The sequence below is a fragment of the Zea mays genome, chromosome 2, assembly GCF_902167145.1.
Source record: "Zea mays cultivar B73 chromosome 2, Zm-B73-REFERENCE-NAM-5.0, whole genome shotgun sequence".
Lineage (NCBI taxonomy): Eukaryota > Viridiplantae > Streptophyta > Magnoliopsida > Poales > Poaceae > Zea > Zea mays.
Window position 1 is genome coordinate 111,796,035 of NC_050097.1, and position 27,120 is coordinate 111,823,154.

A 27,120-nucleotide genomic window follows, 5' to 3' on the forward strand; every position below is an offset into this window, starting at 1 on the left:
GACTCATATTACTTTTAGGTTTGTGTCCCAATATTTACAAATACAAACATCCTAGCAAGAGGGGTCTCATGTTTACTTATCCAGACGAAGCAATCTGCAATTGGTATTGGAAAAAACGACCATTTAGCCATATGTAGAAACAAGTTTAAGTTTTTTTCAAACAAATAGTAGAGCTGTGTTACTGTGTATGATCATATTACATTAAGGCTCCGTTTGGATGTCGATATAGAAGGGCGTAGAATTGAATTAGATTCAATACCAAATCAACCATGGTATTGAAATGGGATGCAATTCCAATCACCCAATTTGAATGTAGATAATGAAGTCTACAATTGGGAATTGGAATCAGGATTGAATCATGTTGTTTGGTTGTCTGTATCTCACCATTCAGAACCTATACCCACTGTATTGGCTGGAATTGCGATATCTACATCCAAACAAACCATTGACGATTTCAATAGTTTATTTTTTAAACTAACTGAAAGCAGATGAACTGCTGAATATTGATTGATGATATGAGGGTTAAAGGTTACATATATATAGGGAGGAGATCTGTGTGGTTTATGGAAACAGAACCAATCATGATCTCCTCACATCTCTAGCTATAGAAACATAACCAATCAGGGTCTCTAGCTATAGAAACATAACCAATCAGGATCCCCTCATATCTCTACATATCTCTAGCTGTCCTAATCAGAACCAATCAGCAGATGGCTGTCCTTATGTGGCTGATAGGGACAGAGATGGCGCCAGCCTGTAGGGACTGCCTGCATGGCGCAGTCAAGACTGCTAACACCCCCGCAGTCGGAGCGTCGAAAGCCTGGACGTTCAGACTGGACCGGAACTCAGTGAACAATGAAGATGGCAGGCCTTTGGTGAAGATGTCGGCGTACTGGGAAGTGGTAGGGACGTGAAGAACACGAATAGTACCAAGAGCAACCCGCTCGCGGACAAAGTGAAGATCAATCTCAATGTGCTTCGTGCGCTGATGCTGAACCGGATTAGAGGACATGTAGACAGTGCTGATGTTGTCACAGTAAACCAATGCAGCGCGCTGCAGAGGAGCATGCAGCTCTAGAAGAAGCTGGCGCAACCAGGTAGCTTCGGCAACAGCGTTAGCGACAGCACGATATTCAGCCTCGGCACTGGAGCGGGAGACAGTGTTCTGTCGCTTGGAAGACCAGGAGATAAGACTGTCTCCTAGGAACACAGCGTAGCCCGAGGTAGACCTGCGTGTATCTGGACAACCAGCCCAATCAGCATCAGAGTAGACCACCAACTCAGTTTGCGCAGAGGGGCGAAGTAACAATCCGAGGTGGAGAGTGCCACGAACATAACGAAGAATCCGTTTCAGAGCAGCGAGGTGGGGCTCGCGGGGATCATGCATATGAAGGCAGACCTGCTGAACAGCATAAGCAATATCTGGTCGAGTGAAAGTCAGGTACTGGAGAGCCCCTGCCAAACTGCGAAAATCCGTAGGATCAGTGACTGGAGTACCATCTGTGCCTGAGAGCTTGGGATTTACATCGACAGGAGTGGAGCAAGGCTTGCATTCGGCCATGCCAGCGCGAGTCAGAATGTCAACCATGTACTGCCGCTGAGAGAGGAACAGGCCACTCGGAGTGCGTTGAACCTGCATCCCCAAAAAGTGATGAAGCTCGCCGAGATCCTTCATGGAAAACTCCTGCTGAAGAGTTCCAATGATGCGCCGTAGGAGGGCTGTGGATGAGGCTGTGAGCACAATGTCATCAACATAGAGCAGGAGATACACCAAGTCAGTGCCGCGACAGTAGACAAATAGAGATGTGTCAGATTTAGCCTCCACAAAACCAAGTGAGAGCAGAAACGAGGCAAACCGGCTGTACCAGGCGCGGGGCGCCTGTTTGAGACCATATAAAGAACGATTCAACCGGCAGACGAAGTCGGGGTGAGCTGAATCTGTAAAACCAGAAGGCTGGGAGCAATATACTGTTTCTGACAGAGTGCCATGAAGAAATGCATTCTTGACGTCGAGCTGATGAACAGGCCAGTTGCGAGACAGTGCAAGAGTCAACACAGTGCGCACTGTAGCAGGCTTCACAACCGGACTGAAGGTCTCGTCAAAATCAATGCCAGGACGCTGTGAGAAGCCTCGAAGAACCCAACGAGCCTTGTACCTCTCAAGAGAACCATCAGCATGGAACTTGTGCTTGAAAACCCACTTGCCGGAGACAATATTGGCAGCCGGAGGACGAGGAACAAGATCCCAAGTGTTGTTCCCCAAGAGAGCCGAGAACTCCTCTTCCATGGCCTGGCGCCAGTGAGGATCAGCAAGAGCAGCTCGATAGGTTCGTGGCACAGGTGAGAGTTGTGCTGCGTGAAATAGAGCTGGCTGTCGAAACCCCAGTTTTGCTCGAGTAGTCATGCGGTGATGGTTGACGACCGGGGGAACAGGAACAGCGCCGGGTGGGAGCTGAGATGCGGCTGCTGAAGGCGAAGAAGCAGCAACAGGCGTCGGTGCAGCGGGTGCAGCAACGGGCGTTGTTGCAGCGGGCGCCTGCGGTGAAGGAGTAGCATCAGCAGTCGGAGCTGGCGCAGAACGACGAGTGTAGACGAATCCGTCGAAGCGTCGAGGGCCGGGACCCGGCTGGGTATCCGGGGCGCGGTCGGCAACGACTGCAGGTGCAGCGTCGTTTGTCCGGGCGGAGCCAGGATCAGGTGTAGGTGCGGCGGTAGGCAGGGGCAGCAGCTGGTCGTTGGAGCACGGACTGCTGACTGCTGCTACAGGGGCCGCACGTGGCTGTGCGGGAGCGTCTGTTATACCTGCAGGAAGGAGACAGAAACGTGCTGATCCAATAGGAGCAGGCACGGCAGGGTGAGAATCTAAGAGAAACTCGAAATCCTCGGCAGTGGGTGTGGATGACTGTTCGACAAAGGGAAAAGAAGTCTCATCAAAGACTACGTGCCGAGATATGATGATCTTGTTGGAGTGAATATCGAGGCATCGATATCCTTTGTGATGATCAGAATAACCAAGGAAGACACACAAAACAGAACGAGGAGCAAGTTTGTGAGGGGAAGTGGCTAACAAGTTAGGATAGCATTTGCAACCAAAGACACGAAGATGATCATAGACTGGAGCTGTACCGAAGAGGGCTTGGTGAGGGGTGGAAAAACGAAGTGTCTTGGTTGGCAAAATGTTGAGAAGACGAGTAGTGGTGTTGAGTGCCTCAGCCCAGTAAGACGGGGGAATGCTGGCCTGAAAAAGAAGGGAGCGAACAACGTCATTAATGGTGCGAATGATGCGTTCGGCTTTGCCGTTCTGAGGCGAAGTATAGGGGCATGACATCCGGAGATGGACACCATTGGTGAGGAAGAAAGCGCGGGTACTAGAGTTGTCAAACTCACGACCGTTATCGCACTGAACACCTTGAATGGGGACGCCAAACTGAGTATGCACATAGGAGAAGAAATGAGTAAGAGTGGCAAATGTGTCAGACTTAAGGCGTAGGGGGAAAGTCCATTGGTAATGTGAGTAATCATCAAGTATAACCAGATAATATTTGAAACCAGAAATACTCAACACAGGAGAAGTCCATAGGTCACAGTGAATTAACTGGAAAATTTTAGTGGCACGGGATGATGACACACTAAAAGGAAGACAAGTATGACGACCTAACTGACATGCATGACACAAAGTATCAGTAGTAGCATTCTTATTACAAGAAATCCCCGAAATGTGTGCTAGTTTGGACATGACTTCGCGACCTGGATGCCCAAGACGTTGATGCCAGAGCGATGGTGAAACAGCAGCATGAAAGGTGGATGCTGAAAGCCGCAGCGGGTAGAGAGGACCGGAGCTGTCACAGCGGACGATCTCTTTCCGAGAGAGAAGATCCTTCACAGAGCAGCCAAAAGGGTCAAACTCAACTGAGCAATTATTGTCAGAAGTGAACTGGCGCACAGAAATAAGATTCTTAATGAGATTAGGTGCAACAAGAACATTGTTAAGACGAAGGGAATTGGAAAGAGCAGCATGACCAGCAGAAATAACAGGAATGGAATGACCATTGCCGACAATAATAGAGCAAGGAAGCTGCGTAGGAGTGGACTGGGAGAGAGTACCAGCATCAGAGGACATGTGAGTGGTGGCGCCCGAGTCGAAGTACCACTCACGTTGCTGAGGGGGCTGCAGTGTCATGGTGCTGAAGTCGGAGAGGAGCGCCTGCTGATCCCAGGAAGGGAGAGGAGCGCCCGAGCTGTAGAAGCCAGGCGGTGGAGCTTGCCACTGCTGCTGGGTAGTCAATGGCGGCGGTTGCTGGCTCCCAGGCCATGGTGGAAGTGGCTGCTGGATCCCAGACCACTGCCCCTGGGCACCGGCGAGTAGGGACTGGGGCAGCGGGGGTGGCTGCTGCTGAGCATCGTGGCGAGGAGTCGAAGGAGCGCCTGGAGCCCGCGGGCCGGGCCACATGTGGATGGACCCGGACCACGGATTGTGGGGGGACGGCCACTGTCCACGGACAGGGGACGGCCACTGTCCACCAACAGAGGGGCCGGAGAAGAAGCCACCGGGAGCTGCGCCGTTTGGCTGCGAACGCCCGCCCTTCTTCCCAGCACGTTTGCCCCGTGACTGCTGGTGCGGCTGCTGCTTCGGCTTGGAGTTGTTCGGCGACGCCTTAGGTGGTCCGGAGGCGAGCAGAGCGGTGGCCGATGTCGAGGAGTGATGTGCCAAGGTAAGTTCCTCGAGGAGAAGATCGTTTCGTACCTCCAAGAAGGTAGGAAGAGGCCGCCCGCGTCGAAGATGAAGACCGATGCTGCTGAAACGTTCGTTGAGGCCGCGGATGACGTTGAGGACGAGAGTGCGGTCGGGAACGGGCTCACCAAGATCACCAAGGGCATCGGCCATCCCTTTGAACTTGCGACAGTAGTCGGTGATGGAGAGATCGCCTTGGCGGAAGTTGCGAAACTCCGCGTCGAGGAAGAGAGCTCGAGTCTCCCGGTTCCCGAGGAACTGGGATTCTATGGCGAGCCACGCGGCGCGGGCGGAGACGTCGCGAATGAGAACGGCGTCGGCTAGCTCGGTGGTGATGGTGCCGACGATCCAAGACTTGACGACGCAATCCATCCGCACCCAATCTGGAGAGAAGGGTGCGTAGTCGTCGGTGAGAACGTGGCCTTCCAGGGAGTACTTGCCGACGGCGAGCAGGAAGGCGTCGCGCCACCGGGTGTAGAGGGTGGACGACACGTCGAGGAGGACGGGAATGATAGCCCTGATGTTCTGAACTGCAACCGCCTGAGCGTGCAGATTGATGAGCGCAACGGCTTCATGAAGGAGAAGAGCTTCACGCGTGCGAGCGTCAGGAGCGTCGTCACGAATGGTGGAGGCGTCGTCGTTGTTGACCTCCTCGTCCAAAGGATCAGCAGCGGCGCGGGCCTGGGCGGCCCGGGCGAGAGCGTCGCGGATGCGGGCGGCGGCCGCGTCGCGCTCCTTGGTGGCCTCAGCCGCCTCGCGTTCAGCATCGCGGGCACGCGCAAGGGCGAGCTCGCGAGTTTGAAGACGAGCAGCCCTCTCCTGCTGCGCGCGCAGAGCAGCCTCTGCCGCAGCAGCGTCGTCGACTCTGGGAGAAGGGGGCTGGTGGCTAGCCATGGACGGCGCGCAGGAGCAGCAGCCGTAGCAGCGTCGGGTGAGCGCGCTAGACAGCGGAAGGTGAGTAGAAATGAACCTAGACTCGTGATACCATGAAAGCAGATGAACTGCTGAATATTGATTGATGATATGAGGGTTAAAGGTTACATATATATAGGGAGGAGATCTGTGTGGTTTATGGAAACAGAACCAATCATGATCTCCTCACATCTCTAGCTATAGAAACATAACCAATCAGGGTCTCTAGCTATAGAAACATAACCAATCAGGATCCCCTCATATCTCTACATATCTCTAGCTGTCCTAATCAGAACCAATCAGCAGATGGCTGTCCTTATGTGGCTGATAGGGACAGAGATGGCGCCAGCCTGTAGGGACTGCCTGCATGGCGCAGTCAAGACTGCTAACACTAACCCTGTTTCTAGCTTTACAAAGCCAAGCATACAACTGAAACCCATCATAACAGCAGCAAACGCAAAAGGGCCTCTAGCGTAATGGTTAAGGCTTCCGAGTAGAACCTCTAGGTCCCAGGTTCGATCCACTTCGGGGCGAATTTCGGGCTTGTTAAAAAAATCAGCTTGCTGCGCCCCGCCAGCTCCCGGTACATCCTGCGCGCCACCCTTCGGATGGGTCGTTGCAGAGTGGGCAGTGACGGCCCGCTAGTGATGGGAGACAGGGTTCGGAGGTTTTCTTGGTCAGAAACATGTTTCGGTCTCTCTTAATATAATACCGGGTTAAAATATAATAACCTAGAGCCAAAGGCAGGATATCTAGTGATTACAAATATTACCTAATTTGCAACTTTTTTTTCTCGAAAACGCAGGAGAGCTGCGTATCAATATATTAAGAAGAAAGGGTGAGGCAAGGAAACCTCGTACAACTCCACACGAACCCACAAACACTAGGCTATAGGGAGAAGGAGAGAATTAACATCAACAACAACAAAAGACATCTACTCCCGTGACCATGGAGACTCAAATTAAAGAATACCCACTGAAATTACTGGAGCATAAGGATGTTAGATAAATCCCTGGCTCCAGCCCTATACCAGAGATGAGCCTCCTCCTTGACCCAATTGATGACCATGCTTTGACTAGGCTGCACACCATTAAAAACACAGCTATTGCGGTGATTCCAGATGGCCCAAGCACCAATAATGATCAAAGAGTTCAAGCCCTTGTGCAGCCCTGTGTTTACCAGACCAGCAGAAAATGCAGCAACCCCTTCCCACCAATCTTCAAAGGAGGAGCACGCAGGGTTAGGAGCAAGATGCTGCAACCCAACAGATTTCATCATCTGAAACCAGACAGCCCGAGAGAAAACACAGGAAACCAGCAAGTGGTTTATCGTTTCTTCCTCTTGATCACAAAGTATACAAAATTGAGGGTGAGGCAGTCCTCTTTTTGCTAGTCGATCTGCTGTCCAGCAGCGATCGTGGGCCACGAGCCACATGAAGAACTTGCATTTATTTGGAGCCCATGATTTCCAAATCCTTTTCCATGGTTTAAAAGTTGTTGCTCCAAGAAAGAAACCGGTATATGCCGATTTGGCCGAATATAAACCTGAGCTTGAAAGCCTCCAGCTATGCTTATCCTCCTGATCTGGTGTTAAGACCCAGTCTGTAGTGAGGTCCCAAACCTTGAGGAAGTCAGACAAAACATTTACAGTGATAGCTCCTCTAATATCATGGACCCAGCTCCTTGAGATGAGGGCATCGTGGACATTCCTCATTCTAGCCCTAGAAGAGACCATCTGGACCAAATGAGGGGCCAGCTGACATAGACTTTGTCCATCGATCCAATTATCTGTCCAAAACAAAGTGTTTCTGCCGTTGCCCACCACCGAGGAGATTGCTACCGAGAAGAAGGCCTTAACTGAAGGATGAGCATTTATTTTAAAGGATGCCCAAGGTCTGCCAGTATCGGTTTTTTCCAGCCAGAGCCAGCGTAATCTAAGAGCCCAATTCATCAAACGCAGATTTAATATACCCAATCCTCCAAATTCTTTTGGCCTTGTAACCTTGTTCCAAGCTACCAAGCAATGTCCTCCCAAAGCTTCTTTCCTCCCTCTCCACAGGAAATTCCTTCTGATCTTGTCAATTGCTTTGAAAACCCAAGAAGGAAGGTCCATGGCCATCATTAAGTAGATATTCATTGAAGACAGGACAGTCTGGACAATAATCAGTCTTCCAGCTCTAGTCAACAGATCAGCTTTCCAGCAGGGAAGACGATCTGCAATTTTATCAATGAATGGCTGAAAGTGTTGTCTGCCGAGCTTCTTTAAGGATAGAGGCACCCCCAAATATTTGCAGGGGAAGTTGGCAACAACGCATGGCAGCAGATTATGAATGGTATCCAGATTTTCAGCAGTACAGTGGATGGGGAAAACGCTGCTCTTTGCCAAATTCACTTTGAGCCCAGCTGCCTCCCCAAAAATCCTGATAATGTCCATGGTGATTACTAAATCAAGAGCCACCGGGTGGAGGAAAATCACCACATCATCAGCATAAATAGAGATACGGTTATGAACTGAACTTTCAAACAGAGGCACCAACAAACCATCATTAGCAGCCTCCTTAATTAAATAGCCTAGCACATCCATAACCAGTATGAACAACATGGGGGAAAGAGGGTCCCCTTGCCGAAGACCTCGTCTATGAATAATTCTCCTACCTGGTTTACCATTAAGCATTACTTGGGAAGAAGCAGAAGCAAGAAGAATGCTAACAATATCACACCAAATTTGCCCGAAACCCAAATGCTTTAAGACCTCCAGGAGGAAGGGCCATGAGACAGAGTCAAAAGCTTTGGTGATATCCAACTTAAGGAGGATCCTTGCACACTTTTTCTGGTGAAACAACTTTGCTGTCTGTTGCACAAGCATGAAATTATCCAGAATGGATCTGCCTTTAATAAACGCACTTTGATTCTGCGAAACCATATTATCCAGGTGTTGGGCCAGCCTATTTGCCAAAAGCTTTGTAATAAGCTTAGCAAAGGAGTGGACCAAGCTTATAGGCCGAAAATCTTTGACATGACATACATCCTCTTTTTTGGGTAGAAGAATAATGTATGCTGAATTGAGAAGTTCCAGATTTCCCCGATTTCCATTCCAAACAGCCATAGCAGCTGCCATAATATCTCCTTTAATAATATGCCAGCACGACTTATAAAACTTCCCCGTAAAACCATCCGGGCCAGGAGCCTTGTTTGAAGGTAGAGAAAGGACTGTTTTCCAGACTTCATCTTCCGTGAAAGGGCTGTCCAGCGAAGAGAGATCATGAGAAGGAATTTGGAGATGATCCAAATCAATAGTATGAGCTCGATCAGACGAACAACCCAGCAACTTGTGAAAAAATCACTTATAGTTTCCTCCTTGTCCTCATGCCTTGACTTTATTAAACCATCGTCGGATAACAGATTACCAATAAAATTCTTGCCCTTGCGGTATTTAGCGTGGAGGTGGAAGAAGGCAGTGTTAGCATCCCCCTCAGCCAGCCAGGTAATCCTAGAACGGCTCCGAGCCATAGAACGTTGCAAGGTTGAAAGGGCCACAACATGACCATCAAGCTGCTTCAACAGCCAATTTTCTAGCACTGACAAGGGTCTGATATCTTGAGCAGACTGCAGCTTGTGCATAATTTCTCGTGCCATCCCAAGCTGAGAGGAGATATGGCCCACCCTTTTTTGAGACCAGCTTTGGAGACGCCTGACGGTGGCTCCAAACTTCTTGGAAAGGGTTTCAAAAGGGCAAGGGGAGGAGGGAACAGAATTCCAAGCAGCCTCCACTGTTGTAATAAAATCAGGCAATTTTGTCCAGTGAGATTCAAAGTGAAATCTGTTGCGACCATGTGTTAAAACCTGGAGCCCAAGGAGCAAAGGGCAATGATCCGAACCATCGGTGCTAGCACTTTGCAGAAAGCAATTAGGAAACAGCTGCTCCCAATCTGATGAGCAAAACATTCTGTCAAGCTTGACGAGAGTAGGCGTATCTTGGCGATTAGACCAAGTGAATTTCCGACCATGCAGAGCCAATTCTTTTAAACCCAGATCATTAATAAACCTTCTGAATCTCTCCATAAGCTGTCTGTTAAAATTGCCAGAGCTCTTGTCTTCATCTCTGTAGATGAGATTAAAATCCCCCATAAGAATCCAGGGGCCAGGACACGCAGATCTCACATCCCGAAGTTCTTGCATAAACTGAATTTTGTTACTGTCGCCTTGAGGTCCATACACGCAAGTCAACCACCAAGGAGGATGATCACTTGGGCTAAACTGAATTGACACGCTGTGCTGATCCACCCGAGAAGCGCTGGCTGAACCAATTTCATTCCTCCAGGCCACAAGAATCCCACCACTATTTCCAACTGAGGGAAGACACAATTTGTGCACAAAATTACTCCCAAGAGCAGACAGGGAGGTATGCATAGAAATTTCAGCCATCTTGGTTTCTTGGATACACACCACATTAGCATTAAAGGAGTTTACCAAATTACGAACAGAGTCTTGCCGAGCTCTAGAGTTTAGGCCTCGTACGTTCCAACACACAATATTTGAAGGATTCATGATAACAAATATAAGAAGAACCCGACCAACAGGATAGAGGCATGAACAGCCGCTCAACACACCGCCAATCCAGGGGGTGTCCATCCGAAAAGGGCAGCAAGGGCCTGGACATGAGATGGAGGGAGGGGCTGCTCAAAAAGCCTACTATAATTATCCAGGGCCTCCTGACTGATGCCTTCGCTTTCATCAATCACCTGCAGCGCTCTCATTATTTTCTTCTTAAATTTGAATTGACTATCACTGAAGGCAGACTGGAATTCAACACCAATCCCAGCAATGCGCCTACTACGACGTGGAGGCACAGCTGGAGAAATTGGGTTCCCAGGTCTGACTTCCAGAGGAGCAGGTAAAATGTGGGCAGCTGCCTTCACGACCTTGTTACTGAAAGAGGATCTGAGCGTGCCAGGGGAATGCAGTTCCGAAGACATGGAATTAACAACATCACAGACATTGACATTACCACTGGTAGGGGTAGACTTATCAGCCAATGAATCAAGATCATGTTGCAGACTCTGGTCCCTCCTAGAATAAACCAGAATGGGCTTGCAGTATCGAGGGCAAGAGGGTCCAGGAAAGATATCAGGCCGAACCAATGGCGCAGCAGACCCCATGCGGGAGCAATTCAACATGGCCGAACATTCCAAACGTGAATAATCCGCAGAATCCAGACCAACATCCGACCCTGCCCCCGAGGCCACAGGGAGTGTTGGCACAGCAGCTGACAATCCCTCAGCAGGAAACGAGGTAGTCCCAGGCGCCACCAGCTCTTCAACCGAAGCATCAGGGAGAGCTGGCGCATCAACTGGTCCCACCAACCTCGAAAACGAGTCATCCACCGTCATTAAGGAAGAAACCGAGGATTTAGCAGGTGCCACCAACGCATTAACCCCAACATCAATTGGGACAATAACTGGTCTGCCAGCCGCCGAGCATAAATGGCCGCACTTCTCCTGAATAGGCGCAGAAGCAGATTCTTGGGACTCCGAACAGTCTTCATGGGGATAATCCGCAGCATTAACAGCAACGAGAACAGGGCCAGACGCCGCTGGCACAACACCCGAAGCATCCAATAGCATTGACACATTAGCTGGCCCCTCCATCGCAGGAAACGAGGCAGGTCCAGGCGCCGCCAGCCCTACAACCGAAGTAACAGGGAGAGCTGGCGCATCAACTGGAGCAGTCAGCGTCGGAAGCGAGGCATCATCAGCTGGGTCAATCCGCGTCGGAAACGAGGCATCAACTGCCATTAAGGAAGAGACCGACTGGATTGCAGGCGTCACCAGAGCAGAAACCGCATCAGCAGGGATAACGCGGCCAGCCGCCGAGCAGTGATGGACGCGCGGCCCCAGGCGAGTGTGAACAGTTGCGCGGTCCGATGAAGACTGGGAATTGAAACGCCGCTTCTGCAGACCTCTGGAATTCTGGTCACTTTCTTCATTCTTACGCTCTGGATCTGGTGGCGTCGGCGAAAAATGGAGAGGAGGAAGCACTTCCGGCGAGTTCCCGGGGCGGGAAATAAGGATTGAAATTGGGTAAACCACCGTGCGTGGGGGAGACGGGTCGTCGCCAATCAGGACCGAAGGTTCCTCCACGTGAAGATCCAATAATGAAGGCAGGTCTTCAGGATTATCACACCAAACACTCAATTTGAACGTAGACAGATCAGAACCGCCAACAGAGTCAAGGTGCAGTTCATGAACAAGGCAATGTCCAACGAGAAGCTGCTCGGCTGTATGCAAACCCCACAAATGAAACGGAAGTCCGCGGAGCTCAATATCAAGCCGATGAGGCAGCGTCCCTCCCCCATTAGCCATGAATTGACGGGACCACCTCTTGATGTGCATCCGAAGAGGAGGAACGTAGAATGACTGACCTCCACTGAGCCACCGATCAGCCATCTCCACGTTGGGAAGCAAGGCGATGAAGGTGTTCGGTGCAACCCGGCGAAGGTCGAGCGCATTACCCTCAAGATCAAATCTCGAAGCGAGCGCATCGGAGACCTCCGCGGCACAGCCAGAACGCCCCATGCCCACAACGGAGATGACAATAGCGCTCTGCAGGTCATCCTCAGCCTGGGCAATCCTCCTAGAACGTTTGAAGAAGCAGCGCCGGTACGGGGGAGGGGGCAGAGAAATGGCGCGAACAGCCTCCGGTGGGGGTTGGGGTAGCACATCGGGAGGGACGCTGGTGTCCACAGCACCAGCCGCACCAATGGGTCTTCGCCGTCTATGCCCCCGACGAGTACGCCTGTGTCCGCCGCCGCCAGTGCCACCACCAGAGCATGCGATGTTGCCACCCTCGTGGCCATCAGCAATGCATCCCGAGGCACCCATAGAAGGCAAGACGTGAGAGACAGGCCGCCACACCTTGGCACGCAGAGGTCTGGGAGGTGCCGACCGCCGGCGCGGGCACACGTGAGCACGGTGCCCAGACAGCCCGCAGGAGAAGCACCTCACCGGATGACGACACACCGCCGCGCGATGGGAGGAGGAGAAGCAGTTGAAGCACTTCCCACGCAGGTCAACCGGGATGGGTCTGGATGGGGGCTTCAAAGGGCGAGGACGACGCCAGCGAGCACGCCGATCAACGACCTTCACCCAGCCATCACCGGCAACGGGGGGAGGGACCAACGAAGTGGAGGAGGAGACAAGCACGTCCTTATAAGAAGGCAGCTCCACAGGTTGGTCACCACCATCATCGCGCCACCGTTGAGCCTTGGAACGGCCAGCAGGCCACGACGATGGAGAGGGAGAGAAGGATCCCGACGCCGGGGAGGGGATGGCTGTGGCCGCCGGGCCTGGAGTAGGCGTCGGCGTGGGGCTTTGGGTGGTTTGGGCGCCGGGGGGAGGGGGTAGAGAAGGGCAGGGGGCGGGGGCATCTTACCAGTAGCTCCGGTCTAATTTGCAACTTTAAAACTCATAACTCAAGAACATCATGATTCCCAATGTTTTTTCTGTAAATTGAAGATCGCTACCACAGTGACAAATAGGAGCCAATCCACTCAGCAAAACGACAATTTTTTCCTGTCATGGTTGGAGCTGTGAAATAGCCTGTAACGTTAGGCATCACAGAATCTGATTGTCCCTGCATCTTTATAGATGATCTATTTATTGCACCCCATTCCAGCACTTTTTCGGAAGCCTATCCATCTTCCTACTCTTCAGGCCCCTCCATAAATCTTTTTTTCACAGCCCTCTTCAACTTCCAACACATGATTTTCCATCAAGATAAGGAGGTTATTGGAGAGATCGGGATGAATTTTATTCAGATTTATCTTCGTACACAATAGTTTTAAGAGGTACAGTGATTAGTCTTCTTAACTCTTGTACGTTTTTCACATTTCTGCAATAACGATTTACAATTTTTGGAATATACAAACCTCTCATCATATGATCTACACTGCACCAGTATAAAAATAATATCTATAGTTATTGACATATACTAGAAGTTGCTGTTATGATGGGTTTTGGTTGTGTGCTAGGCGATATGGAAAGATAGAAGTAAGACTTGTTTTGAAAAAAAAAACTGATAAAATCGCCAAGGGTCCGTTTGGATGTAGATATTGGAGATGTTAGAATTGAATTAGATCCAATAGTAATTGAGATCCAACTTCTAGGCTGAATGGTGAGAGACAACTTCTAGTTATAGTTCAATACCGAGGAATTGAGAACCAATTCTGACCCTGAATTCATTAGATAACCAAACAACATAATTCAGGAATCTTGATCCCAATTCCCAATTCTAGACTTCAATATCTACATCCAATCGGGGTGTAAGAAGAAAAACAAGTTTAAGGTTTAGCTGATGCAACTACCACTAAACCTGATAGATGATAGATCAGACAGGCCACACCACACATTCAGATTATTCATATTGAAGAACAAGTAAAAAACTTTCATAAGCACCTGGGATAATGCAATCATGCTTGTGGACAAATGATTTATCCTGCATCGCTCGTCAATTGAGAGGTCCATCGGAGTCTGCACAAGCAAACAAACAAAAAAGCTTCAGAAAGTACCAGATCATGTCTGAAATAGATAGTAAAACTGTTTCTGTAAAACTATATTGTCATATAAATACATGTTTAGTTTTCAAATATAAAGAATAATTTCAAAAGCTAGAAAATGCTGCAAGCAGCCAATAAAGTGTAATAAAACATCCACACTAATCTGTCCTGTCAATAAATGTTTTCTTGAAGAAAGAAAAAGAAAATGATTAATTGGCAGATTGATAATTGATACCAAACAACATGTAAATCACAGTAATTTCCTGGAATATCCTGATAAGTTACATACCTTTAGACTAATAATATCAAATAGTGTTTCATTGTCATGAGCAGAGGCGTAGTTTATCTGAAATTCATGAAAATGTATCAGTAACTGATTTTTTTAGCAGAGTAAATAAGGAAAAAAAAGTAATTCAATTATGGCCATCCTAATCAGAAAACATATTATGCTCTTCCAGAGTGTGAGCTTTGACGATTTAATACGTACAGTTTTTAAAAAAAAAACTTCAGAAATTTACTGTTTCTATAGGGGATGAAGCATAGCCAACTGGTGAGCCATCGAAGGTGCGAATTTCAGATCCTTTTCTAGCTTCTCCAGTATGAGATATAACTACATAGTCCTTCAAATTGCCAGCTAATCCAATCTGCAAGGAATGCTATGCACATAAGGAGAGTTCCAAAATCGGCTCATAGTGACAACTCTTATTAGACAAAATTTTGAATTCCTCTGTTGATAAAGGAGTTCCTTCATGGACAAATATTGCAAATCTTTCTACGAACACCTGTTTGTTTGGACTTTCTGGATATGAAAGACAAACATGGAAAATTCATGATGTACATGGTTGTAAGAAAGATAACATAATTGATGGAAGCAAACAGAAGACACAACTAACAGAATAGAAAATTGAGAACTTAGAAGTTTTGGTCTTTTGCTGGAGCCCAGAAGCTTCAGAATTTATTTTTTCATCGTGTAGAGGACATTGTGTAAGGTTTCATTTCAGGTCAGATCATGCTTCTGTTGATATTGCAACCTCATCTTACCTCTTAGATGAGATAAGTAGGTTGCTTTGTACAGGGTTCTTCCCCTATTCTCTCTCTCTCTCTCTCTCTCTCTCTCTCTCTACAATACAAAGGTATCCAGTCCTCTTGCGTGTTCAAGATTTTTTATAGAATTTATATTAAGAGTCAGTTGAGGTGAACGTTCATAATAACTTAACAGTTACGGGCATATACCACTTAGTGTAATAGTGTTGATGTAAATACCATTTTCATTCTCATTTACCATGAAATTTAGCGTCAGAAAAAGATCACTCATTATTATTTTCTTATTACAACTGAACTAGTTACAAGGCTACATGCACTTGCATCCAAAATATTAACTAATTAACTTTATTCAACTTTGCTACATTTCGACATGACTGTTGCATCGAGGAAATCCATTCATGGCCAAAAGCCAAAGACATTATTCGATTACTTCTTTTCCTGGATTGTATCCATGTGGTTACTCCAATTTTTCAACATACAACTTTATTCAACAGAGCTGCATCACACATGTAACAATTGATTCTACGAAACAAGCAACTTTTCATGCTCAATTGTATGGTAAGTTCAACATACAACAAAAACTTTAGATGAGAAACACATGTCACAGAATATTGATCTCAAATGTTCAATCTCTAGTTTTCTCATGAGCCACAATTGACAGTGTTTATTTATATATCCATGCAATAAGATAATGCTAGTGAATAAAATATGTTCCCAATTAAATTGGTAGACAGGTCAATAACTAGTTGAAACTCAGCAAGCAGAAAAAGAAGAACCGACCTGTATATGGTCAGCGTATGTAGCAAGCGTGAGCCTTGTCTCTGTTTCATTGCCCTGATAAAATCCATTTGGCTGCAGAAAAGGACCAAGACAAAACTAATAAAGCAAATTAAATTTTGGGCTAATTCAGAAAGATTTCAGATATTTTTTTATCTTTTAACTTGAATGGCACATGAGAGCTATGTGTCATTTCATTAAGAGACGGGTACAGGAGTGGGCAACTGACCCACCCAGAAACACACCGGCTAGAAACAAAAACAACAGGTGTCTGCAACTGGTGCAAAATATAACAAGGGGGCGGTAGCCTATCGACAGAGCCTAAAGATCTAGGCTGAACGACCTAATGAGCAGGTCCTAAAGATTAGAGCCACCCGCCATGCACCAAAGACTACACTCAGCAACCACTATTTGCAGGAGACCCTAAAAGTTTGGCGAGGCTCCCTAAAATATATAGAGATTCCTATGTTTCCAACCATCCCAGGCCACTATATCATTAGAGAACACAGTGTTGTGTTTCTCCTTAGAAGTTAGGAGTGCTTCTGATCGCGTTACCCCACGATCTGAAGAAGCAAGTTGCAGCGACTGGAGATGCTACAGCTGACATGGGAATTTTCTGAAAAAATATTGTCCAGCAGTGTTCTTAAGGCGCCTAGGCGAGCAAGTGCACTAGACAACCGCCTTAGTGCCTAGGCGACGCCTTAAGAACACTGTTGTCCAGATCTGTCGAGTGAACACACAGGAGATACGAATATCCTCAATTGTTTCCTCGGCCTAATCACTGAACGGGAAGGCAGGCTGGTGTGGGCAAACCACGCTTGGCTAGGCAACTGATTGTCCAACACCAGTTATTGGGGCTTTTGGGATAGCTTTTTTCTGAAGACCTTTTCTAAGAATCTGGATTCATGAAAAATCAAGCTGTCACGAGAATCTAGATATCGCGGGGCTTGCACGCAAATAAAGATGAAAAAGGCCTGCACGATTTAGGGTTTAGGAAGCACCAGATTCCTCCCATCGCGACGACTCGGCGGATTCTACATTCACATTGATTTGAGCGATTTTCACAGAATCGATTTTCACAGAAGCGGACTGAGAAGCAAAGCATTTGGCAGCCAGAAGCCGATTCTGACGACCAGTTGCAGAACTTCTTGGATGGGCTTTAAATCTAAGATGGCTTTGGCTCAGAAAAACTCAACCAGAAAGGCCCTGGACAGATTTTATGTTCAAGGTACATCCCAATGTCGAAGCTCTCTTCTCTGCCTCGGTTCACACTACAGTAGGTGATGGCTCTAGAACCCTGTTTTGGTCTGATCGTTGGATTCATGGACAATCAATATCTGCCCTTGCCCCTTCGCTGGTCAGCCGTATTACAGGAAGAATCAAGAAAAGCAGATCTGTGCAGGAAGCACTGGTAAACAATAGATGGGTAAATGACATATCTGGCAGCCTGTCAGCGCAGATTATCATCGATTTCTTTGTGATTTGGGACCTAGTACAAGGTTTTCAGTTACATCCAGGGACTCCTGATGTGCATCGATGGTTACCAACTGCATCTAGAGATTATACCACAAAATCAGCATATGACCGTTTTATGGCTGGTTCAGTCACTTTTGAGTCGGCTACAAGAATTTGGAAAAGTTGGGCCCCCACGGTGTAAGTTCTTCATTTGGCTAGCTTCTCTAAATCGTTGTTGGACAGCGGATAGATTAAGCAGACGAGGTCTTGAACATCCTGTAAGGTGCCCCCTTTGTGACCAGCAGGAGGAAACAGCTCAGCATATCCTAGTGGCTTGTGTGTTTGCCAGGGACACTTGGTGGCAAACTCTGAACAAGGTGGGGTTGCATCGCTTGACTCCAGGATTGGCAACATCAACTTTTCAAGATTGGTGGAAAGAAGCAGAGTGCCAGGTGCCAAAAAATCAGAAAAGAGGATTTAATTCCTTGGTGATTCTTGTGGCATGGTGGCTATGGAAGCATAGAAATGAATGTGTGTTTGATGGAGCATCCCCCAACATCAACATCATCATGCAACATATTCATGAGGATGTTGTTCTGTGGGGCTTGGCAAGGGCTAAAGATTTAAGGAGGTTGTGGCCTTAGGTCCTTGGTGGGGCTGGGGGTTGTTTGGTACCCCTCTGTGCTGTTCTGCTGTTTGTGCGGTTTGTTTTCTTCTTTTTCTATCTAGGCTTTTTTATTGGCACCTTGTTCTAGGTCTATTTTAGACCTTTTTCTCCTTTTCTTAATATATAAGATGCGCAGTTCTCCTGTGCGTTCGATAAAAAAAATCCAGGCAAAAGCCGAAAAAAACAGGGCCATTGATTACTAACCAAAGGAAAAACTTGCATTTTAGAGGGCCCCAGCTCTCCGAATTCTTTCTCAGGAATTGTAACACATAAATGAAAATACTTTCTCCAAAAGATGTGAATTAAAATGTCTTAGATAAAGATATTCATATCCCCGAAAATACTTTCTTGAAACACATAAATGATAATATTAAATTGTTCAAATATATATATATATAGTTTGAATACTGAAATTGGAATTCTAATTAAAATATATAGATATATAATGATATAGAATATGTTTGTTTGGAATACAATCATTCCTATTGAATTATATATATTTTTATGCCTCTATGCTTAAAGAGATAAAATAAACAAGTAAAATATAATAGTTGCATTCATGCTGGGGGTTTTGTTTGTGGTGCATTCAACCTGGAAATTGAACCCCAAATCAAATTGAATTTGGAACAAATTTGGAATTTGAGATTGAAATTCAAAAAAAATGGCAAAAGAGAAACCACCAGGTCGTCCCAGCCATTCCCCTCGGCCCACCTTCCCTTCTCTACTCCCGGCCCAACTCTCCATTGCCTGGCGCGGCCCAACCAACGCATGCGTCCACGGGCTGTCACACCGACGAGCGGGGCCCACTGACGCGTGGGGCCTCCTCGCCAGACCTTTCTTCCCTGCCGTAACAAACCAAACGCTGATCGCCCGAGATCCTCGCCGTTGTTTTCGTCGACCTCCCCCCCCCCCCCCCGAATCGGACTCTGCTCCGGTATAAAATCCTTGACCGCCTCATCCTCTCTGCATCCCAAGCCGCCAGGAAAGGAGGTTTAGCGCCATCGAGGGCTTCGCCGAACGCAGAGTGAGAGACCGGGCGCCATGGTAGAGAGAGATGGAAGAAGAGAGAAAATAGGCAGGGCCACTGCGATGGAGTCCAGGGATCACCATCGATCGGGGTCATGCACGCGGCCAGTGAAGATCCCTGACGGGAAGAACCCAGTCTAATGGAATTTGTCGCCATCAATGGTGCTTCGCCGCAGAGCCGCATCGCATCACGGGCCAGCAATGCCGCGAGGCAATCGAGGGTAAGCCACCCATGGGTTCGCCTTGACCTCCTCTATGCGTAGCATCATTGGGATCGGAGTTCTAGCGACCGTGTGCGAGGTGGGGCTGTCGGCCGGCCATGGTGCCGCCGTGGGGAAACTCCTTGCGCCGCCGCCTGGGAGCTCGGGTGGGGAGGATGGCCGCTGTCCGTTGATGGGGTCACGGACGAGGGAGATTAGAGCGTGCATAATGGTTGACCAATCCCATCTGGGCCGTCAAACCAGATCGTGCGGCAGTGAGAGAGCGAGCGGATCATGAACCGTGGATCGTGGATCTCATATCCGACGATTGTGAGTGGATGCGGGTTTATAATCAGTACGGAACTAATCTGGGGCGTAGGAGTTAGATCGGATGGCCGATCTCGTCTTGTACCCCTTCGGCCGATCCCGTTTTGCAGTTTGGCACTCGGAGTTTAGATAAAACAACCCGCCATCCATCTAAAAGTAGGAATATTACGCAGGAGTCCCTAGAAATTGCAAAATGACCTCTGAAAGCCTTATTTAATAGAAAATGAACCCTAAAACATGTTTATTCTATAACTCGTCCGTTTTAACTCTGTTTTAGTCCGTTCCAGTTGCGTTGGCTTTGTAATAAAATTTTCTACACAGTAGCGAACCTTATTTTGATATATCACATACTGTTATAATTAGATATTTGTTTACCCTTTGAGTAGTAGATTTATTTTACTAATCAAGGTTGACATGTCTATAATTATAATTTGACTAAAGTATGATTTCTAATCAAGTTATAATCCAAATCAAAGTTGAGTGCTTATGCCACGACCTACGACAACCCCTGTGGTGACACGGACAGTACACACCATGGCCTATCACGCTCCATGTCATCTGTGACGTCACCACAGCCTACGAGGGCTCCTATAGCGGTGTGGATGCCCACTCCTCCACCTGCCATGTCCTAAGAATCCAGCAACGTGCGCACGCCCCGCTCATGCTCGGGTCATCCGGTAAAGGCAGGGCATGAATCTATAGCTTCTCGGACACTCCAACAGGACCTTGGACTAATGGCTACAGAACCTCAAACTGACATCAACATGGCTTCCATTAAATAGGCTAGGGATAGGCTGACTGTCTGGCCTCACTTGTTACTGGTAACCTCCTCTCCTTTGGACTACAAGGGAGAGGGGGTAAGGGGTACCAACCTCATGCATTTTACACTTTCATGCTCACAAGCATCCTTGTAAACAGGACTTGGCCGCTTTCCAGAACCATTCAATCCACTCAAAAAGGATGTAGGGTTTTATGCCTCCCAGCAGCCCGAACCTCTCCAAACCTTGATCTCCCTCATTGTGCCCCTGTGTGTTTGACATGCTCCTCCCACATAACCCGAGCAGGGCCTAACCGGTCATGTAGGCATAGGGTGATACACCAAAATCCTTTATCGAATCTATGCGAAGGTATACTCCCTATATCCCCGACTCAACCATGGTACAAGAAACAAAGTTGTATGACCATGGATTGTACAAGCGAAGACACTACCACTGTACCAGGCCTTAAAAGGCAACAAGGAAATTGTTCTTGGCATATACTATCGTAGTTTAAAACAAAATTTGGTCCCAAATATTGTTGTTAAGAAAATTAGAACAGTAAGTGCATCGTTCTTTCGAATAGTTTAATTGAAAGAACCAGCAAGGTTTTGTTAAGGCCCATTAGGCCCAGGCCTACTTGCTATATATATTACCTACAGTCCTTAGGGACTAATCATCCATTATCAATCCCAAGGTTAGTAACATGGTAACAGAGCAGGTTACGAAACCGTAAACCCTAATTTCTTAGCCGCCGTCGCGGCTGTTACCCACCCTAGCCGCCGTCGCGGCTCGGATCTCCCCCATCCTCCGTCGCGGCGTCCCGGATCTCCCCTGCAGCAGCCGCCGTCGCGGACCACCAGCGCGTCGTCTGCATTCGCGCCGCCATTCTTCAGCAGTCCGCCGCCGCCGTTCTTCTTCCGTGTGCGGGTCGCGCCGCCGCCGCCCTTCATCGTGTGCGGGTCGCGCCGCCGCCGCACTTCCTCCGTGTGCGGGCCGCGCAGCTGTCCGCCGGCCTCCCTGTGCGGGTTGCGCTGCCATCAGCCGGCCTTCGTGTACGGGCCACGCCACTGTCCGCCGGCTTCCCTGCGCGGGTCGTGCGGGGACGTCTGCGAGGGCCCTCTGCGTGCAGGCCTGCCGCCGCGGACAGTCAGCACGCACCACCCGCCGTCTTCGTCAGCCGGCTGCGCCCTCTGCGCGCGGTCCCTGTGCGTCACCTCTCTGCGTCTGTCGTGCGTGCAGTCCCTGCCGCCACACGACGCTAGCTGCCGCTGCGGACAGTCAGCACGCATCACCGATTTTCTACTCTTCAGATCGCAGCACCGGTTATCTCCTCTTCACATCATTTTCTGCTGGTGTCTGCCCACGTCGGTACCCTTCAGCTGTTATTCTTCAGTGTTTTATTACTCTGCATTATGTCGGCCAACGCTATTGTTGTCAACATTGTGCTTGATGGGCAGAATTACCCAGAATGGGCTTTTTGTGTCCAGACTGCACTAAGAGGTCACGGGTTACTATTTCATTTGATTGAAGATTCTCCAGTTTTAGCAGCTGATAGAAGCAATGCTGCTGCAATCAAGAGTTGGCAGATCAACGATGGCAAGGTAATGGATGCAATGGTCAACAACACTAAACCCACTATGATTATGAGTTTGTCCAAATTTACCATGGCTAAGGCTATCTGGTCACATCTGAAGGATCGATTTGTTCAGGATAGTGGTGCTCTGTTACATACCCTTATGCAGCAGACTCATGTGATTGAGCAACATGATATGTCCATTGATGAATATTATTCCGCCTTTGATCGTCTTATGAGTGCATTGACCTCCATGGTGCCCGCTTGTACAGTTGTGCCTTGTCCAGCTCACAAGTTCATTGAGCAATTCTTTACCTACAAATTTGTTATGGGAGTTCGACCTGAATTTGATTCCCTTCGTGCAAGGCCGCTTCACAGTTCGGATACTCTCACCATGGCTCAGGCATTGTCCGAATTGCTTGCTGAAGAGACTCGTCTGAAGTCCATGTCCTCTATTACTGGTGTGAGTTCTCACAGTGTGTTGGCTGCTGCTCAGAGGTCTAGGAACACCTCCTTTCAGCCTTGTGAACACTGCAAAAAGACCACTCATCGGTCTGAGAACTGCTTTGCTAAATTTCCAGAGAAGCTGGCTGATTTTCGTGTCCGTCGTGCTACTCGTGGTCGTAATACAGGACCATCTCCTAGAGGCTCAGTTGCAATTGCTGCTACTTCATCTGCTGGTGCTTTGTCATCATCTTGGGTTCTTGATTTTGGAGCTTCCTTTCATGTGACATCTGATCAGTCACGGCTGGCGTCTACTACACCTGTCACCGAGGGCACTTCTGTTCAGACTGCTGATGGTACATTATGTCATGTCACCCACAAGGGTTCTCTTTCTGATCCAACTTTTACTGTCTCAAATATATTTTTTGTACCTCAATTATCCATGGATCTACTATTAGTAGGTCAAATTACCGATCACAATTGTTTGTTGGACTTGATGACTCATCTTGTTTTGTACAGGATCGCAAAACAGGGGATGTGATTGGGACTGGCCGTCGCCGTAAATCTTCGCCTCACCTCTACATCTTGGACCATTTGCGTCTTCCTTCATCCCCTACCACTACACCTCACGTGCTCGCTACTTCAGGCCCCACGACGTCATTCGCCCAGTGGCATCATCGTCTGGGTCACTTATGTGGATCACGTATGTCTACTCTAATAAAGTCAGGATGTTTAGGCTCTACTCATGTTGAGTCTAGTTTTCGTTGTAAAGGTTGTCATCTTGGAAAACAAATACAACTTCCATATTTTACTAGTAATTCCCATTCTGCTAAACCTTTTGATCTAATTCACTCTGATGTTTGAGGTCCAGCTCCGTTTGTTTCTAAAGGTAGTCATAAATATTATGTCATTTTTATTGATGATCATTCTCGTTATACTTGGATTTACTTCATGAAACACCGCTCGGAATTGCCTTCTATTTACAAGTCCTTCACTTGCATGGTTCACACCCAGTTTTCTGCTACTATTAAAATTTTTCGTTCAGATTCTGGTGGTGAATTTCTATCTGATAATTTTCGCCAGATATTGACCATAGAGGATACTCTAGCTCAACTTTCTTGTCCTGGTGCTCATGCCCAAAATGGTGTTGCTGAACGCAAACACCGTCATATTATTGAGAGTGCTCGTACTCTTTTGATATCTTCTTTTGTGCCTTCACACTTTTGGAGTGAAGCTGTTTCCACTGTCGTGTATCTCATTAATAGACAACCTTCATCTAAACTTTCTGGTAAATCACCGGGTGAAGTTCTTTTTGGGACTCCTCCACGATATGATCATCTTCGTGTGTTTGGATGCATATGCTATGTCTTGTTACCACCACGTGAGCGGACTAAATTGACTGCTCAATCTGTAGAGTGTGTATTCCTTGGATACAGTCCTGAACACAAAGGCTATCGTTGTTATGATCCATCTACTCGTCGTATTCGGATTTCTAGAGACATGAGTTTCAATGAAAATCGCCCTTCTTTCACAACCACTCTACTCACTCCACCTATTATCCCACAGAATCTACTTCTTTCATGTGTCTTCCTTCCATTCCTGCATCTGAACTATCATCCTCTACATCCACATCTGATGTTCTCATTCCCATCACACCACCTTCCACCTCCACGTCATCCACCTCTTACTCTTCCAAACCACCTATCATCCAAACCTACATTCGTCGTTCCCACTCTATTCCTACGGCTGGTCTTGATACTGATCCTGTACCTGATTCTTGTACTAACAATAATGAGTCTAATGATGTTTTTAATCAGGGATACCGTCTTCGTGACCGTGGTACCATTGAACCTCCAGATCGCTATGGTTTTCCACGGGCTGGTGTGGCCATCGTTGAACCCACTCCATATCAGGAAGCTTCTAGGATTCTTGAGTGGCAGCTAGCTATGATTGATGAATTGGCTGCTCTTGAACGCACTGGTACATGGGATATTGTTCCTTTACCCTCGCATGTTGTCCCTATCACATGTAAGTGGGTCTTCAAAGTTAAGACAAAATCAGATGGTTCCATTGAGAGGTATAAAGCTCGTCTTGTGGCCCGTGGTTTTCAACAGACTCAAGGACTTGATTATGATGAGACTTTTGCACCTGTTGCGCATATGACCACTGTTCGAACCTTGATTGCAGTTGCAGCCTCATCTTCTTGGACTATCTTCTAGATGGATGTCAAAAATGCTTTTCTTAATGGTGATCTACAAGAAGAAGTTTATATGCATCCTCCTCCGGGGGTTGATACTCCCTCAGGGCATGTTTGTCGTCTTCGTCGCGCACTGTATGGGCTGAAACAAGCTCCTCGTGCTTGGTTTGAGCGATTCATCTCTGTCATCACAGCTACTGGTTTTTCTTCTAGTAAACATGATCCTGCATTGTTTGTTCATGTCTCTCCAAAAAGCCGCACTTTACTACTATTATATGTGGATGATATGCTGATTACCGGTGACAACTCAGAACATATTTCTCATGTCAAGCAGCATCTCCGTAAGGAATTTCAGATGTCTGATTTGGGACAGCTTAGCTATTTCTTGGGCATTGAAGTTCAGCAGACTCAAAAAGGCTTTTATCTGTCTCAATCCAAATATATACAAGATCTTCTTGATCGCTCTGGACTTACTGATACACGCACTGTTGCAACACCGATGGATATTCATTTAAAACTTCGTCCGAAGGATGGGACACCACTAGCAGATCCAACTCGGTATCGTCACATTGTGGGTAGTCTTGTTTATCTCACCATCACCAGACCTTATATTGCTCATGTTGTTCATATGTTGAGCCAATTTGTATCAACACCTACTTCAGTTCGTTATGGTCATTTGCTTCGTGTGCTTCGATATTTACGTGGGACAAGATCCAGATGTTTACTCTATGCTTTAGATAGCCCACTTCAGCTTCATGTGTATTCAGATGCCACTTGGGCAAGTGATCCTGTTGATCGTTGTTCTACTACAGGTTACTGTATTCTCCTTGGATCATCTCCCATTGCATGGAAATCCAAGAAGCAAGCGGCCATATCACGTTCTAGTGTTGAAGCCGAACTTCGGGCACTTGCTACTACCACTGCTGAAATTATTTGGTTGCGCTAGCTCTTGGCTGATCTTGGTGTCTCTTGTGACACTTCTACACCTCTGTTATGTGATAACTTCAGCGCTATACAGATTGCTCATGATCCAGTGAAGCATGAACTTACTAAACACATAGGTGTTGATGCATCCTTTACTCCATCCCATTGTCAGTAGAAGAATATTGATCTTCAATATGTGCCCTCAGAATATCAATTGACAGATTTCTTCACCAAAGCACAAACAAGAGCTCAACATCAGTTTCACTTGATCAAACTCAAAGCTTCAGATCCTCCATTTCCACCTTGAGTTTGAGGAGGGGTGTTAAGGCCCATTAGGCACAGGTCTACTGGCTATATATATTACCACAGTCCTTGGGGACTAATCATCCATTATCAATCCCCAGGTTAGTAACTGTGAGAGAGTTGGAAGCGTGTGTTTGTATATTGATAATGATAGACAGCACATGTACAGGTATATATAGGGGAGGAAGGTGAGAGGTAAAAGGAAGCCTTCTACACCTAAGGAAAGATCTAGAGTACAATCAGATCCTCAATCATAGTGATTGAGATCCTCAATCAGATCCTCAATCATAGTGATTGAGATCCTCCCCTAATCCTCTCTATCTATATCAGACAATACTTCCATATAGGGCGGCCGGCATATCTGCCAGGCGTCAGCCAGGATACAGTTTCTAACACCCCCCCGCAGTGTTAGCGTCCGTGGAGCGAACGGTAAGACTGGTCCGAAATTCAGTGAAGACTGCTGATGGTAAGCCTTTGGTGAAGATGTCGGCGTACTGGGAAGTCGTCGGGACATGTAGCACGCGAACAACACCGAGGGCGACCTTGTCACGGACGAAGTGAAGATCAATTTCCACATGCTTGGTGCGCTGATGCTGAACAGGATTGGAGGACATATAAACAGCACTGATGTTGTCACAATAGACCAATGAGGACTTGGGGAGAGGAACATGCAGTTCTGTCAACAACTGTCGTAACCAGGATACTTCAGCGACTGCATTGGCAACAGCGCGGTACTCGGCTTCGGCACTGGAGCGGGAGACCGTGTTCTGGCGCTTTGAAGACCATGAGACGAGGTTAGCACCGAGGAAAACAGCATAACCGGAAGTAGACCTCCTAGTGTCTGGACAGCCAGCCTAATCAGCATCAGAGTAAACCACAAGTTCCATTTGCGGAGAGGAACTGAGGTGAAGGCCCATCTGAAGAGTGCCTCGGATATAGCGCAGGATACGCTTGAGAGCAGCCAAATGAGGTTCCCGAGGATCGTGCATGTGAAGACAAACTTGCTGAACAGCATACGCAATATCCGGACGGGTGAAGGTGAGGTACTGTAGTGCGCCGGCAAGACTGCGGAATTCCGTGGGATCGGAGACAGGGTCACCGTCGGCTGAAAGTTTGGGGTTGATATCAACAGGGGTTGTACAGGGTTTGCAGTTACTCATACCAGCTCGCTCAAGTATCTCAATCATATACTGGCGCTGAGAAAGAGTGATGCCAGAAGCAGATTGTT

At 47.6% G+C, this 27,120-nt stretch overlaps 2 protein-coding genes across 4 annotated transcripts in view; one reads left to right on the plus strand and one right to left on the minus strand.

The window, feature by feature from the left end:
- LOC541711 (pullulanase-type starch debranching enzyme 1) overlaps positions 1-27,120 on the minus strand; it is a 52,541-nt gene that overhangs the window by 3,181 nt on the left and 22,240 nt on the right. For 2 of the 3 annotated variants that reach the window (XM_020547999.3, NM_001111450.2), the window contains 4 exons: positions 16,022-16,093; positions 14,716-14,841; positions 14,487-14,543; positions 14,097-14,171 (listed from right to left, as the gene is read on the minus strand). In XM_020547999.3, coding sequence (XP_020403588.1) covers positions 14,097-14,171; positions 14,487-14,543; positions 14,716-14,841; positions 16,022-16,093 — 330 coding nt within the window. Of the gene's footprint in view, positions 1-14,096; positions 14,172-14,486; positions 14,544-14,715; positions 14,842-16,021; positions 16,118-27,120 lie in introns of all 3 variants that reach the window. The other variant, XM_008670390.4, reaches the window with a different exon arrangement.
- Positions 21,852-23,057, plus strand: LOC111590829 (uncharacterized). Its single transcript, XM_023301645.1, has 2 exons — positions 21,852-22,824; positions 22,988-23,057. Exons 1-2 carry the CDS (start codon positions 21,864-21,866, stop codon positions 23,029-23,031), a joined length of 1,005 nt encoding a protein of 334 aa, XP_023157413.1. The 5' UTR covers positions 21,852-21,863; the 3' UTR covers positions 23,032-23,057.

Excerpts from the sequence above, each read along its gene's own strand:
- LOC111590829 (XM_023301645.1), top strand. The coding sequence starts at position 21,864 with ATGTCGGCCAACGCTATTGTTGTCAACATTGTGCTTGATGGGCAGAAT. Across the intron at positions 22,825-22,987 it reads TTCTGTTCAGACTGCTGATG|GATCGCAAAACAGGGGATGT; the intron begins GTACATTATGTC and ends TGTTTTGTACAG.